This window comes from Diabrotica undecimpunctata, chromosome 8 (genome assembly GCF_040954645.1).
Source record: "Diabrotica undecimpunctata isolate CICGRU chromosome 8, icDiaUnde3, whole genome shotgun sequence".
Lineage (NCBI taxonomy): Eukaryota > Metazoa > Arthropoda > Insecta > Coleoptera > Chrysomelidae > Diabrotica > Diabrotica undecimpunctata.
The window spans coordinates 39,401,347-39,418,151 of record NC_092810.1 but is presented as its reverse complement, the minus strand read 5'-3'; the positions used below and the strand labels follow the sequence as shown (position 1 = coordinate 39,418,151).

The following is a 16,805-nucleotide window of genomic DNA, read 5'->3' as shown; positions in this document are numbered from 1 at the left end:
TCCAACTGTAAATTTTTGTCCAAGAATATTGTTACGATAGATAATGACGCATCATATGACTCAAAACTGTAAACATATTTATTACTAATATCTTTTCTATTCAAGTATTTTCTAGATCATACACCAGCCGGCAGAAGCCGCTATAAAAAACCAGTATGGCGTGACCTTCCAGTCTTTTTGCCAAGGGTCAAGAAGGCGGCCGAGTTTCTAGACGTATGGGTCCCCCTCCCATATAAAAATTCTCCGATCCCGCACAGACAGTTCCCGTTAATGATGGTATAAAAGCTTTTCTGGTTTTCTGTGGTTTCCCGATCCCATTGCACAATGATACCTGCCTATTGCAGAGGATACAGCCACAGCTGCCCTCACGCGAATCGCGATTCAACACATTTACTATTTATCAAATTGTATACATATAAATTCACATATTCACAAATATTGTTTAGACAAAAACTTCTGAAAAGAACCGTTAACCAGTACCTCTTTCGCCGCTGATTGTCCAGTAAGCTCCTCCGACGACAAGTCCAAGAAGCAAACCACCAGTAGAACACACAAAGCCAGCGAAAGAAAAACGCACTACCCAAACAAAACAAACCACGTCCTGAAGAGGTGTAAAACCTAAAACAGGACACCAAAACATCAGACAAAGAAATCCATCCCAGAAAACAAACAACGATACAATGAGTCGCCGCTCGTCACTTGACACTGAGGAGTAGGCAGATTGAGACCCCGAATTCGAAAGGGACTATATCACTTTTGATAATGGCTCCAAAATGAGTGCCGAAACGTCGAGTTTTGAATTCTCAACGCGGTTTTTCCCGATACTCAATAATTTTCATTTATCTGACAAAGGAAATTTTTTCGAACATTTCATATACAGATATATGTATATATATATATATATATATATATATATATATATATATGAAATATACTTTTACACAACTTATTTCCTTGTTTTTATCATGCAGTTCGTAATTTTTAAGTGGAAGTGTACAAACAACAAACGTTTCATTACTAAAACGAGAAATTTTTCTCGCGCATAATGTGTACATGTTGTTTTATTGTTGTAATCAATTACAAGACATTATAAACAAACACCTGAATTCAATTAAAAATATTCCATAAATAAAAACAATACAATAAAACACTAATTTCTCTGAAATTGGCATTCCGACTTCGTTATTTAAGATCAAAGTCCTCCGAGCAGATAAAAAATTTCTTACAAAAAGTCGAAACTTTCCATGGAACGTACGATCCAGCAATCGTCTTCAAACACTAGTTCAAAATATTTATACATTGATTATAAAAATGAAATTATGTTGATAAAATGGTATTTTTGTAACTGTTTCTTAGTTAACTGATTGCAGTATTAATTGAGATTTTCTGAGGTCAACTGCTTACGAATTCGAAATCGATAATGTCGAGTAAACTGATCAAGATTGGGTTTATTGGGGGTGGCAAAATGGCACAAGCCATGGCCAAAGGGTTTATCAGCACAGGTAAGTTCTTATTTTTTGTTATTAATAAGATTTTTTTAACACTGGGTACCATCAGTGGTTCTGGTACAGTCATTACAGTTGTTTCATATAATTTTTTTGGTAGTAAATTTAATTTTGATTTTGCTTTTCTTTCTTTTTCTTCTTCATTCATACCATTCCAATCGCGGAGATCTAAATAATTATTTTGCTGTAGATATTCTTTGTTAATCTTCCCCTTTCTTTCGTTATTACACTGATTCATCATTACTTTACGTGTACAAGTTTTTGTGTTAAAAAACGAAACAAAGAAATACATTTTATATAAATTTTGCACAACTTATTTCCTTGTTAATTTATTTATATTCTATAAATAGATACTTTTATCAATATAGGTTGGTTATTAATTATACAAAAGCAATTTCACAATGTTTTAAATTCCAAAATTACAAATATTGTAGCTTTAGAGATTTGATGGTGGTCATTACCTCTCGGTTTTTCTTCATTCTTCTGAAGACTTCGTCATTTGTGACTCGGTTACAAATGAATGCTTTCAATCTTCTATACATATCTACGTTTAAGTTCCATGATTCAAAACCACAAAAAGGACAGAGAAGGTGTAGCATCTCAGCATATATATATATATATATATATATATATATATATATATATATATATATATATATATATATATATATTCAGGGATTCTACAGTATTCACTGCCTTCCCTCGCTTAACCGTTTGCATCTCTCTCTGTTGTTCCATTCTCCATCGTTTAGGCCTCTCTTACTCATGGCGTCGTCTACTTCGTTTCTCCAGGATTTTCGAGGTCGTCCCGTTTTCCTCCTTCCTATGGGGCTCCATTCGGTTATTCTCTTTATCTATCTGCTGTCACTAGTTCTTCTTACATGTCCATACCGCTTTAGTATTTTTTGTTCTATGTATGTTAGTATGTCTGTTTCTATTGATGTTCTTTGCTTTATTTCGTCATTACTTCTCCTATCTATTCTTGTTACTCTGCAGCATCTTCGCAGGCATTCCATCTCTGTTGCTACTATTTTACTGATGTTTTTTTTTTGTTTATGATTCAATTTTCAGCCCCATATGTCATAATCCTTCGCACTAATGTTTTATAAATCTGTGTTTTTGTCCTCATATTTAGGTGTCTACCCCACCTTAGGGAGGTAAGTTGTCGGTTTGCTGTTCTTGTTTGTTCTAATCTTTGTTTAATTTCTTCCTCTGTTGTTGCCTTTTTCGTGATTATAAACCCCAAGTATTTGAATTTATCCTTTTCTTAGATTGTTACGTTGTCATCAATCTGTAGATCTTCTATGTCTTCTTCACTTTTAGATAGGTACTCTGTTTTCGCGAGGTTAATATCTGGGCCAGCCTTGGTATATTCTTCTTGTAGTTTCTTCATCACGTAGCTGAGGTCGTCTTGGTCTTGTGCAATCACTACTTGATCGTCTGCAAACCTTAGCGTATATAGGTATTCGTTCCGTACCGGTACTCCCATGCCTTCGCATTTTCTTTTCCATGTAGTCAAGGCTTTCTCTAAGTATATTTTGAATAGGGTTGGAGATGTGGAACAACCCTGCAGGAGCCTTTTTGTTGTGGTGAAGTCTCCTATTATTCTTGTTCCCATTTTAATGGACACTTTATTTTCTTTATACAGAGCTTTTGTAGCTTCTATGAGTTCCGTCTGTATTTCTAATTTGTACATTGCTTCCTATAGTTCTGACCTTGGTACAGAGTCATACGCCTTTCTCGGGTCCACAAATGCCAAATGTATATCTCTATTTTTTGCTTTTTTCTTTTCCAACAGTTGTTCCAGTGTGTATATGTGGTCTATGGATGATCTTCCTGATGCATGATCTTCCTGCCGTGAAGCCTGTTTGATCCTCGCCGATTTTGTCTTTTATCGCTTGCTCTATCTTTTCTCACAGTATCTTCCCATATAATCTTCCTATTGATGATATTATGCTTATTCCTCTGTAGTTTTCGCATCGTTTTCTATCTCCTTTCTTAAATATAGATGTCATATATGCCTCCGTAAATTCCTTTGGGAGCTGTTCTCCATTTATGGCTTTCTGAAATATCCATTGTATCATTGTATCAATGTAATTTTTTTGATCCGTATTTTATAAGCTCAGGTGAGATGCTCCCAGGTCCCGGTGCTTTCTTATTTTTGATTGCTTTTATGGCCGTGCTCATTTCCCTATCTGTTATTTCTATTTCTTGTTGTGGGGATCTGCTTCGTCTTTGCCTGTTTTCTTTTCCAATGAATTGTGGTCTTTGTTCTGCTAACAATTCCTTGTAGTAGTCCTTCCATTCTTTGTCCTGTATATTTCCCAATTTAATTTTTTTTTGAGTTTTGTTTCAATCCTCTCAGTACTTTCCATGACTCCAAAGTTCTTGTACCTCCTATGTATGTTTCAATATTTAAGCAGGTTCTTTCCTACTCTTCATTCTTTTGTTGTGTTATTTGTTTTTTCACTTCTCTATCTTTTTCTCTATATTCTTTATAAATTTCATCGTTGTTTGTAGTCAGCCATTTTCTGTATAGTTTCTTTTTTTCTTCAATTATTCTTTTTGTTGGTTCATTTATTTCATAATAGTGCTGTTTATTTGTTATATGTTCTTTTTCTCCAAGGGCTTCGAATGCTGCTTGTTTTATACTCGCCTTTACATGCTCGTATATTTCTTCGATGTTGCCGTATCTAAATTCTATTAATTTTTGACCAGCTTTCGTGTTTCTTGCATCCATGTATATTTATGAATATTTTTATGTCTGAAGAATCCGTTGGTGATTTTTAGGTTGTTTAGTTCGCATAATTCAATCAGATGTTCTTCGTTATCGTTTTGTTCATCCTCTCCAAATCTCCCCACTACTTTATCGTTTTCTTTCCTTCCAGTTCTGCCGGTAAGGGCTCCTGTTATAATTATCTCAGCATTCTTAGTTTTATATCAAGATGGAGGTTGCGACTCTTGAAAGAGACCTCCATTCGATTGAAGGTGGATATAGCTTTTCCGATGCGCGCTATTATATCCTGGTTGTTGGTCTATTCTTCATTTATTATGGTGCCGAGGGAGTTGTAGTGCGTCACTCTATCTAACACGTGAGCCATGAAAATTATGTTAAATTATTTTGCCTTGTATTAAATCTGTCAACTAGTAATCTTCATTTGGGCAATCAATATTGCATCGTCTGCGTAACAAAGAATTTTAATGTCATTGTTCCCCATCATGTATCCCCTTTCTTCATTTACGCTTTTATGACTTTATCCATGCTTAGATTGAATAGCATAAGACTTAGTCAATCCGCCTATCTTATTCCAAGTTTCAGTAAATTAAGTACCTACCTATATTTCGTAATGTTTGTTCATTATTTGACATACGAAAAATATCACTATGTTCTTCGTTGTATCAAATCTTAAATTCATAATCTCAATATCAAAATGATTCCCTTAATCCGACCCTTGGCAATAATTCCTCCTGCCTAATTTTATCCCCACCCAAATACAGACAGAATGCAAACAAAAAACTTCTCTCTGAGTTTTCTTCTCATACACAGCAGACGCAGATGCCTTTTTGTCTCTCTCTGATTTTGGTCTTCGTACCGAATAGACGTGCTTTTTCTTTCGTAGACAATAGACACTTTTTCTAGGATCCTAGACCTTTTATAACTTTATAGAATAGTTTTGGTTATTACTGCTCTCTTCTTCTAATTTGTCTCCAAAATATTTCCAGAATCGTTGTTTTGCCTCGAATATTATATTTTTCACTGTTTTACTCTGCTCTTTATATGTTCTATAATTTTTATCCGTTCTATCACCTAAATATTTTCTCCTTTTTTCTTTTTTTAATTCTATTTTACGCCTAATTTCTTTCGTCCACCATACAATCATACTGACTTATTGCTGAACTTTACCTAACAATATATATATATATATATATATATATATATATATATATATATATATATATATATATATATATATATATATGTGATCGTTCAGCTCTTTGCGTTGCGTTTTCTCTCGTGAAATAAAGTCGTTGTCTATTCACGAATGCCATGCATGGAAAATGAAGAGATTCTCCAATTCCTCGCCTTAACGACATATATTCCCATCTGATATGTTAAAACGTTATCTTTATTATTTGGAGCCGCAATACCAAATTCAGCTATGTCGTTATGTCGATCTGTCAATACTATTATTTATTTTGTTAATCATAGTTTCCTTTGTTAGCCATAGTAGGGCACCATCTATTAGATATATTGCGATTTAAAATAACAGAAAAACTGTTTTTTACGTCTTTCCGTACAATTTTTTGAAAATTATCTTTTACATAAACCTTGTCCTGATAATAAACACAACAAAAAAAATTATCTAATTTGGTGCAGTCGTTTTGAAGCCATTTTGTCTAGTCTATAAAATTCCTTATGTAGAAGACACGATGCGACGAAAATAACAAAACCATACATAAAAGGATTATCGGAAAAACTTGAAATGATAGGAAATAAATTCAACATTTCAACAACATTTAAAACAACAAGCACCTTGAGATATATTTTATCTAAAACTAAACCTTAACAATGAACAAGAGAGAACAAAGGATTGTATTTATAAAATACCTTGTGGATGCGATGATTTTTATTTAGGTGAAACATCAAGATCATTAGATGTTAGAATAAGTGAACATAAATCTTGTATTAAAAATAGAGAATTTGTTAGACCTCAAATATGTAAACACGTATGCGAAAAGGAACATAAAATTCAAAGACTGCCATATGTCAAACGATAAACGTGCTCTAATAGGTAGAGATTGTTAAAAATCATGTGCCAAATATCAAACATTGATCCATTGACGTCATAAACTTCTTTATCCAAATGTTTTATTATTTATAATCCAGTATCTTATCAATTACAGACATAGTAACAAAATATATGAACAAAAATAAAATACAGATTTTTTATAAAATCCATCCTGGGGCCAAAAAATCCATATAGTAAATACATTTTACATAACGGCTACTTAGTACCTTTGACCGAGTTTCTGTACAAATATAAACCATTAGATAATTATATTACGTTGTAGATAATTTTGTTTAAACTTTTATCTTAATGTTTCAATAACAATCTCTCAACAAACAATTTATTGATCTATTGGAATAGCAAGATGTCCGTAAAAGTAAATATTTTCAATGATTTTTTCCATTATCTTTTACAAAGACACGAAAGAGACCTCGTGACGGAAAATTTTCCTAAACGCGGTAACTTTGGCAAATATTGTGACATCAATACAAGAAATGAGCGAAAACCAGTATTAGAATATTCCACGTCCAATGCATATTTCTATGCATCTCTCCACTTTTTTTCGAATCTATTAGTCTTAATTGTATCTAATTTAACTTCTTTTTAAAATAAACACAAATTATAATTTCATTTAGATTCCTTTCCTTTTATATACCATAACTATACTACTAGCCCACTTACTACTCTTTACCTTTGATAAAATACCCGTACTGACTATTCTATTTAACTCTTCCTATATTTTTGGTTTCAACGCATACGTCATTCCATAAGCTCTGTGAAAGATTGGTTTTACACCATCCCTCAATTTTATACGCACTTTAAAGTCTTCAATAGGAGATATGGCTTCTTCCCTGGAAATTTTTGTTCAATTTTGCTTTAACCCTTAATAAGACATGGGATATAAGGATAATTAATTTGTTTGTTTATATACTTTTGGTATGTAAATAAACTATATTTTTGTTGAAATAAATAATAATTTGAAAAAGTAATAAAAAAAAAGTGGTGGGAACTATTTTTCCGTTGTTCCTTAAAAAATGTTTATAGGTGGTAAATAAATTACCCATGTATAGTTTGTGAAACAATTTATTTAATAAAAAAATACAAAAATTCATATATGGGTAACAAAAATAAAATTTGGATCTCAACTAAAGCCGTGTGAGATTTAAAACATTTTTTGGGCATAAAGCTATTTGACAATAACTACACATCAAATCTTCATCTTCTAAAGTTGCAACGTAAAAAAGTTATCAAAAACAAACAAAGATTTGTGTGGTATATCTTGACATAATTCAGTTACAACCTTATATTCCAAGCCATCATTTTCAATGACTTCAGTTTTTCCAGTGTAGACAATAAACTGGTATAGATACCCAGGAATGGCATCACACTTTGCCCAAATTTTATAACCACGCGTAATTGGCTTTTTGCGCATATACTGTACTACGTCCTTTAAATTTCACCATATATTCATCAATAGAAAATCGACTTCCAGGATTTGCTTGTTCTTTGAAAATTTCATTAAGTCTATCTATAAATGGTCTTATCTTATGCAATATGTCAAAGTTAGGTGAACCTCTCTCTGTAGCTGCTCAATTGTCATTTAGATGGATATTTTCTATTAATTTTTTTAAACTGGTTATTGTAAAAGCTTTGGAGATAACAGGATTATTATAAAAAGGATCACTTGACCAATATAAATCTTTGTCTGGTAAAGGGTGCAATCCTATTAAAATAAAAACACCTAGTAATGCCCTTATTTCTTCTTGGCTAGTGTTTTTGTAATTTTTGCTGTCTTTTTATACAGCATATAAATTCGTTTGAGCAACAATTTGTTCTATTAGATCACAAGGGAAGAATTTCTCAAAATAAAATATTGGTTTTCTTTTATGAGTGAATTGAACATTTGACTGTAAAACAGACTCAAATTTTGGTGTTTTTGGAACATCTGTCTCAAAGGTCCATTATTCAGTAAAATTAGTTAGCGTAACCACTGAACTCTGTTCTACCAAGACACTTTGATTTTATTGTGAGTCATTGTCAGATGTTCGTTCAGTTGTGGAATTTACATCAACGTATGTAGAAGGAACAGCTTCATCAGCTTAACCAAGCAATTGGACTTACCGCAAACAGAAGTAGATGGGGATGGTATAAAAATGTCATCATCATCATCATCATCAGAGTCGAGATCAACATCAGAAAAATCTTCTTCTAAGGCAGCAAGGAGGCTTCAAAAATATAATTACTTTGTACTTACCAGAATTTTTGGAGCCGATTCACCAAATAATTTGCGAAGTTGTAATAAAAATCAACTTTTAGTGGCAAGAAATATCATAACCTATCAACATCTAATTGTCCATTGTCAACTAAAAATCAGATCCGTCGAATAACTGTCAGAATAGTTGGTGTATTTATCCATGAAACGAATACTTAATATTACAAAATTCAACGTTCTGTGTATTGACAGCGACAATCGAAATTTGGCGGCAAAGTACAGTGAGAAATATGTTACCGTTGTCTTATTAAGGGTTAAATTGCTCTACTAAAACCTCTATTGTATTGCTATCATTGTTAATTTAATGTTCACTACTTATTGAATCTAACCTTTCATTATTGCTGCCGTTTATATTAAAACTTTTTTCCCAATTTGGCAAAATAGCACTTATAAAGTTACGCCCAAGTAGAGCTAAGAATGCATGATTGCAATTTGTAACTACCAATTATAAGCAAAATTTCCTAGTATTATCCCCAACAATTACTTTAATTTCTATTGCAATTTCTACATTCTGCCCAGTAACAAATTTCAACTTATACTTAACAAGATATATTTCTAAAAATGACAACTCTTTTTAACATGATTAATACTTTTACATGCTTCGGAATTTACTTCTCACACTCACTATGATCATATTGCACTGTATTTAATGATTTTCTTTTCCTGTATACAACTGGTGTGGCCTCTTCTGCAACAATAGTAATCGTTAGTTCTTTGCAGGACAACTGTCTGGGTTATGATTCCTTTTACATAGAAAACATGGTTTCACTAGCACTTACTCGGATGACGATTGTTTTGGTAAACTTTTGCTGTTTGTTGCATCCAACTTTTGTAATACTGTATCTGACTCCAGAACTATAGATTGATCTTCTACCGCCACCATACTTTGGGCTTCTTGAAGAGATCTGTCAAATGTTAAATTACTTTCAGTAAGTAATTTTCTTATTATTGTATCCGATTTCAATCCACAAACGAATCTCGTAAGGCTTCATTTAAGAAGTTACCAAATTGATAGTTTTTGGAAAGGTTTTTCAACTTTTGAGCATAATCTCTAATAGTCCATTTGGCTCCTGTTTGATTAAATAAAAGTTATACCTTTCTGCAATCACTAATTGTTTTGGACTATAGTTTCAATTGCTGTTTTTTTTTTCATCCGTGATAACTCTGGTGCTAAAAGATCCTTTAAGACGCTTCCCCGCCTATGAAAGTGAGGAACATCGAAACTTTTTTATTACTTCCACCATATTACACTCAAAAAGTATTTTATGCGCTCAATATGTATATGAGGTTATGTCAGAACTTTTTGGAATAAACTGCTCAATATTACCAATTAAGGCCATAATTTCCAAGGCACGTAGATCCGACTATACTCTACGTTTAATAGTAGAAATGTATATTTAATAATATCTACTAATAAATAAGACACACGTGGATTCAACGGGATTCAAATAACTTGTTTATTAACTATGACTGACTGATTGACATAAGACAGAGTATTTAAAACATAAGTGGTCTCTTTAACTAAGGGTACTTTCATAACAGAACATACATTGTTATTTGTTGTTAATGTTGTGTTTGTCTTATTTAGGACTCACCAGCGGCCAATCCATGACTTCAAGCTGTCATCCATCGGATATCCTCTCAGTGGAGGCATTTAAGGCAGGTACATCTTTCGATATTAAAATAATGATCATATAATTAACAGATTTTTTTTAATTTCAGGGCATCGGAGCAAAAACTACGTTTGAAAACGAAGAAGTTGTGAAAAATTCCGACATAGTCGTGATAGCTACGAAACCGTCGATAATACCGATAGCTTTAGAACCGATTAAGAAGAATGAGATAAAGGCCAATAAGCTGTTTATGTCGATTGCCATGGGTGTAACGTTAAGGCAACTAGAGCAAGTGAGTATAAGATAGTTTTTCTTCGTCTTTTTCTCACGTAGTTAAATTTATTAAAGTAAATTCTCACATAGTTAAAGTACTGTCGGCATATTTCACTTTGTTAAATGTGCGTTTGTCATGCGTGCTGGCTTGTCGAGGAGCTATAATATTCGAAAATGTAACGTCGCACAGTAAAAATCAATTATTCTAATACTGGAACAGTCTGTGACAGAATTTTAATTATGGAGTCAACCTCGCTTGGAAAATATAAAGAGTTAGGTGCATAAGTCGTGAAATCGGCAAATCATCTATAAATCTAATTAAAATTATATCGTCGGTGAAAGTGCAAGACCTCGTATGTGCAAATATGAAAATTTTCCAGGAGGTCAAAAGCACCTTATAAAGATAAATAAGACGTTTTTATGCCATAATTTTTATGCCATTTATTTCGTTTTGCGTATTATTTTGTAAAAAACATGGTTCATACGAGGTCTTGTACAAAAAATTAGGTTTGTTTTTTTAGATACGAGTATCTGTACATAGCTTATTTAATGATTATTCAAAGTAAAATAGATCAAATAAATAGATCAAACAAAAATATTGATTAACCAAGGGTTACATGAAGCCGAACAACTAGCCCAGGACAGGGAAGAATAGATCACTAATAAAATAGAGATAAATCTCAAAAATTTGAATAAATTAAAGTTTAAAACTGTTATAAATTTTATCAAATTTTAAAAATATTGAGCTTGCTTGCCCTTCAACTACGGGTCTTTTAAAATTCCCTATCAAATTTACAATGTCAACAAACGATATCTCTATTTCGTCCGCCATCTTTCAAAGCAAGGGCTGCCACCTGTAGTAGTTTGAGAACGCGAATTGGATGATATTTATGATGACTTAATTTTAACGTTCGAGAATCGTTACGAATCGAATTTTAGTATTGATCTTTTATTTTTCTGTTTCTTTTACCATCTTTTATTGACAGAGATAATTTTAATTTTTATTTTTAATGTCTTCATTTTGTTATTTTTTGTGCAGTTTTTAATTTAAACCTACTTAGAGTAAATATATGATAACTAGAAACTAGAGTAGTAATCGATGTGAAGCACCGCTATTTTGGGACGCTACCCGTGACGACGCCATCTTGTGGAGCTAGTTCTGTGACGTTTTCCTCAGCATTGTATTATAGAAAAAAGTCTATTATAGAATATATTAAATCTATCATACTTTTTTTTAAAACACTTGTTTGATATACCAATCATTCTTTATTTCTTTTAAAAATGACAATATCATTGATTCTTTTTCATCTTTTTGTTTCAGTTATTGCCTACGGAAGCCAGAGTAATCAGAGTAATGCCGAACACACCCGCGTTGGTCCAAAACGCAGCATCTGTATTTGTTAGCGGCAAAAACGCAACCAAAGATGACGCCCGAGTTACTAGAAAACTACTACAATCTATCGGAACATGCGAAGAAGTGCCCGAGAGTTATCTCGATCCCATTACCGCTTTAAGTGGGTCTGGACCTGCATATGTAAGTAATAGATAAAGATTGAAAAAAGTAAGAAGAATCATCATCATCATCATCATTGGCTCCACAACCCAAGGTGGGTCTTGGCCTGCTCAAGGATAAGTCTCCATTCTCTCCTTTTCTTCGTCTTGGCTTTCCAGTTTCGTACTCCCAACATTCTCAAGTCTTCCTCCACCTGATCCTTAAATCGTGCTCTGGTCTGCCTCTCCTTCTCACTCCATCTATTCTTTGGTTATAAATATGTTTTGGCGGCTCCATCTTATTCATTCTCTCTATGTGACCTAACCACCGCAGCTGGTTTATTTTGATGGACCTAATATCAGGTTTGTCATACAGGCGGTAAAGTTCGAAATTATAGCGTCTACGCCATAATCTGCCCTCCTGTACTACTCCACAGATATGCCGGAGGATTTTACGTTCAAAGCATCGTAAACGTTCTTCATCGCTCTTTGTCATCATCCATGTTTCCGACGCGTAGGTGAGGATGGGCTTGATAAGAGTTTTGGATATCACTAGTTTCGTTCTTTTTGTAACTGGGCTTGTTAAAAAAATTTTTAATCCATAATAGGCTCTATTTGCCAGATATATCCGTCTGTTAATTTCTGCACTTACTGCATTATTCTGATTGATTTGTGAGCCTAGGTATATAAACTCTCTTAGTCCTTCAAAAGTATATGTTCCGATCGTTAAATCTTCGGGTTGTGCTGCTTGTATATAATTTGATACTTTCATATACTTCGTCTTACTAGTGTTAACCTCTAGTCCCATTATTTTTGTTGCTGCTTCAAGCGCCTTGAATGATTCGATCACGTCCCCCTTTCTTCTTGCAATAATGTCGATGTCATCAGCGTACGCTAGTAATTGTACACTGCGATTAATAATTATTAAGTAAGAAGAATCCTAGATATAATTAACAATGACAAATTAATGTTCTTTAGAGAATATCTAACTTATGCGCAGAAGCGCAGTCTTGCCACTCTTTGAAAGATTTAATAGCATCGAGTAATGGATTTCAATAGATTTGAATCAGTTCAGTGTCAAAAAATGATTTGATTAACAAGCGGATTTGTTCTGGATAGTCGTATTAAGCATTCATTTGTAGATCAGGAATTACTAATTCTGCAGACAGTGGAGTGATATTTTGGTGGAACTCTTCTATCCACGAAGCTTCTGACAGCATTATAGGGACTTTGTTCTTAGTTTTTCGATTTTTTAGTCGATTACCTTTTGACCATATATCTTTAATAGAGACCGACCTATTTAAGAACCTGACATAATCACTTCAGCTGTTTCTTTTAACTTGTTTACTTTAGCTGTTACTTAAGTAGGTTTTCTTGGTTTGGATTATCTTTGAATATACAAAAGCTTTCCCGTGTCTTCTTCTGACTGCTTCCTTACATTCTAAATCCCACCAGTATTTTCCTCTGTAAGTTGGTTTTTTATTTTAAATTTGGGGATGCAGTAGGATGCAGTTGTATTTATATTGTGCAAAAATAAAAATTTTTCATATGAATTTATATATTCAGATTGAAAGAAGGTATCTTCCGAAAATTGTTCATATAATTTCCAGTCGGCTTTCTTTAAATTCCACTTTTGTGAATATGAGTTATATTATGTATATATATATATATATATATATATATATATATATATATATATATATATATATATATATATATATATATATATGAGTTGGTTATTCCCCTAATTTCAAAAATTAATAAAGAAACGAACTAAATATTTCAAAATTGTTTTAGGTATATGTGATGATTGAAGCGCTTGCTGACGGTGGTGTGAAGATGGGTTTACCGAGAGATCTAGCGTACCGATTGGCCTCCCAAACCGTACTCGGAGCAGGGCAAATGGTCAGGGATACCCAAAGGCATCCTGGCTCTCTTAAAGACGATGTTTCTTCGCCATCGGGGTCCACAGCCTACGGGTTACATTATCTAGAAGAAAAAGGTAAACATAATTGTGGTACCTTTAAAACTATAATTTTTTCAATGAAATATAATTTAGTGCATTTTGGAAGATAATTTAATTTGTTAGTATACAAAAGATTAAATTAAGATAGGTTAGTACCACACAGATACTCAAATGCAACCTTATGGTACCATCGCAAACATCGACAAAGGACAGTAAAATAGGAAGCCATTTGATCTGATGAATCAATACCCATTTTAAAGTTGTTATGAAACACAACAGCTTCCGGTTTATAAATTAATTCTGGTTTTCGTTTTTTTTTTTGTTTGTATCTACGATATTTAGTATGTGTCTCATACTAATAATCCTAAACACATCTCTTATCTTTCCAGTTTCCAATAACTTTATTATACCATTACTTTGTTTCCTTTTTTCATTTTGTTTCATCCAAAATTTTTCGTTGTGAAAAACGTTATGAGTTTTTCTTTCTAAAATTAAATCTGCCAACTCTAAATTGTTATAATAGTTATCTGCTACTAGAGTACGACCACTCTCGAGATAATTATTATTCAAATTAAAAACGACTGTATTGCTTCTTCGTCCTGCAGTAACTCTTTCTTTTATAAATTTCGGTTTCATACGTATATCTACTTTCGTCACATAACTTACATAAATATTTTCACACAGTATTGTGAGGCCTTTCCTGGAATATACTGCCGGAACAGTAACCTCCTTCTAAATAATACGATAGATTCATCTATGAACACTACCTCTCCAGGAACCTTTAGTTGCTTAAAATTCTTAGTCAACGCATCTGTGAGAGGTTTTATTTTGTATTTTGCGAAATGAATAAATCGTAGTATGGCCTGGATTATATTTCTACACATAATATGGCGAAAAAAACAATACAGAATACGATACAGAAATTTTTGTGACCAGTAATCTGATATGTTTGGTAATTTAGCTAGTCCCATATACAACAAAATCGCAAAAAACTTTTCTATTTCTTCAGAAGACACGTCATTCCACTTTGGTTTGTACTGTTTAGAATTTTTGTTAATTTCCAAGACAATAAGTTTTAAAATATCCGAATCAACAATAAATCTGAAAATATCCACAGGTAGTAAATTGCAAGAAACATTTATTCTGCTTGCATCAGTAAAAGCAAATTGTTTCAAAAATGATCCATCTACATCATTCCACGAAATTGCAGTAGGTGATTGACATTTTCATTACTTATTTCTAAATCTGAATTGTGACTGGCAGTTTAAGATTCTGCTTTAGACTCGGGTTCCGATTCAGAGCTGGGCTCATATTGCGATTCCGAAATGGGAAATGGTTCCTCGTCACTACTTTCTAAACTTAGGTTTTCGCAACGGTATTGCCTTGTTGGTTTGCTAGTACTTATACCTTCATGGTCCTCGTCCTCTTGTAATTCATTGTCACCCTGATCTTTTTCAACAATTGTTTCTAGATAAAAAAAATATACGTATGTTACCCCAAAGGTATTACCTTCAGCTTCCAGCTCATTGTACCATTGAAGTAATTTTTGTTCATTTTTAAGATCCATTTTTTACAATAAAAACACTAGGAAACAACCTAGATATACTTACACTTCGAAATAACTAAACAATTAATTAAAACACGAAAACTATACTGTTCTGGTTCGTTCATATACCATGTGAATCCCCGGTGATCACAAGCAAATTCCACCTATGAATCAGAGAATAAATTTATAGTCTCAGTGTGCTTGGTGCCAGACAGAAATCTATGCAAATTTATGCCGGTATAACAACGACTTAAGCTGATGTATCACCTGTGATTCATATGGGAGCCAACCTGTTAATATTACATTAGATATATTTTTATATTTTAGTATTAGTATATATAATATTTTGTATTATATCTGTACATTTTTATTGCAGGTTTCCGAAGTGCTGTGATAGGTGCAGTGGAAGCCGCCACCAAACAGTGTAACACGTTTTCATCAAAATAATGACCGTGTCATATTTCATTGTGATATTTATTAGCGTTTATTTATATTGTATTACAAAACATATTTATCTATAGTAACAAAATAGTAGCGTAAGAAATGTAAATTTAACTTATTTATTTTTATAAATAAATATTTACTGAAATATTTTTTGCTCCAATTTATTTGACATATCCAACTCCCCTCGTAACAGAAATTGCTTGTTCATGAGACACTGTTGCCATTGTTCAAAATTGATACTGTCATTACACATTCTGGGTAAGAATTAAAATTTTTTGGTCTGGAACTGATGTGGTTGGTTAAAAGTTGACAAATTTAATAATTGATAAACTTATTTACAAATAAATGATACAAATGAGCTCTAATTAAACTTTTATATGCTCAAAAATTTTGCGCTACAGGTAGGTATATCGTATAAATAAGTTAAAATGTAGGTACATATTGCCTTAAACTTTTACAAAGAAAATAAGTAAAACCTACTGATATAATCAACGAAAACTTTAAAGATTATTTTACTGAGTTATGACATGTTCATAACTGTTGTTGTTTCTAATATAATAAACTTAATCAATAATATGACAAACGTAATCAACAATCTGCTTTTGTAGAATGTAGAATGTATAAATCAGAATAAATTCTATAAAATCTGACTACCAGACTTATAAGATTTCAAAGAGACCTCTAGTATAATAACTGTCAACGTTTTTATACTTTAATAGTAGGTATTGTTTCTTTTATTATTAAACCTATTTATGGATGCCTTTTTCATTGTTTTTAAAGAATGTTTGTACCTTTAAGAACATGTCTTATATGTTTACAGTTGAACCAGTTGAAAAAATTCTTAATTTTGTATTTTCCAGAAGGGCATTTTTGATTTTTCTATACCTATTTTATTTTTATTATAT

At 32.6% G+C, this 16,805-nt stretch overlaps 1 protein-coding gene across 2 annotated transcripts; it reads left to right on the top strand.

The window, feature by feature from the left end:
- The first annotated feature begins 1,295 nt into the window (after nt 1–1,295).
- On the top strand, nt 1,296–16,049 carry P5cr-2 (Pyrroline-5-carboxylate reductase-like 2). Of its 2 annotated transcripts, none has more exons than XM_072540123.1 (6): nt 1,296–1,502; nt 10,156–10,226; nt 10,290–10,472; nt 11,775–11,987; nt 13,742–13,946; nt 15,833–16,049. In XM_072540123.1, exons 1-6 carry the CDS (start codon nt 1,421–1,423, stop codon nt 15,901–15,903), a joined length of 825 nt encoding a protein of 274 aa, XP_072396224.1. In that variant the 5' UTR covers nt 1,296–1,420; the 3' UTR covers nt 15,904–16,049. The 2 variants fall into 2 exon arrangements, with proteins under 2 accessions (XP_072396224.1, XP_072396225.1); XM_072540124.1 differs by having other exon boundaries at nt 1,460–1,502; nt 10,156–10,230.
- Nucleotides 16,050–16,805: the final 756 nt, after the last annotated feature.

Excerpts from the sequence above, each read along its gene's own strand:
- P5cr-2 (XM_072540123.1), top strand. The coding sequence starts at position 1,421 with ATGTCGAGTAAACTGATCAAGATTGGGTTTATTGGGGGTGGCAAAATG. Across the intron at positions 10,473-11,774 it reads CGTTAAGGCAACTAGAGCAA|TTATTGCCTACGGAAGCCAG; the intron begins GTGAGTATAAGA and ends TTTTTGTTTCAG. Across the intron at positions 13,947-15,832 it reads ACATTATCTAGAAGAAAAAG|GTTTCCGAAGTGCTGTGATA; the intron begins GTAAACATAATT and ends TTTTTATTGCAG.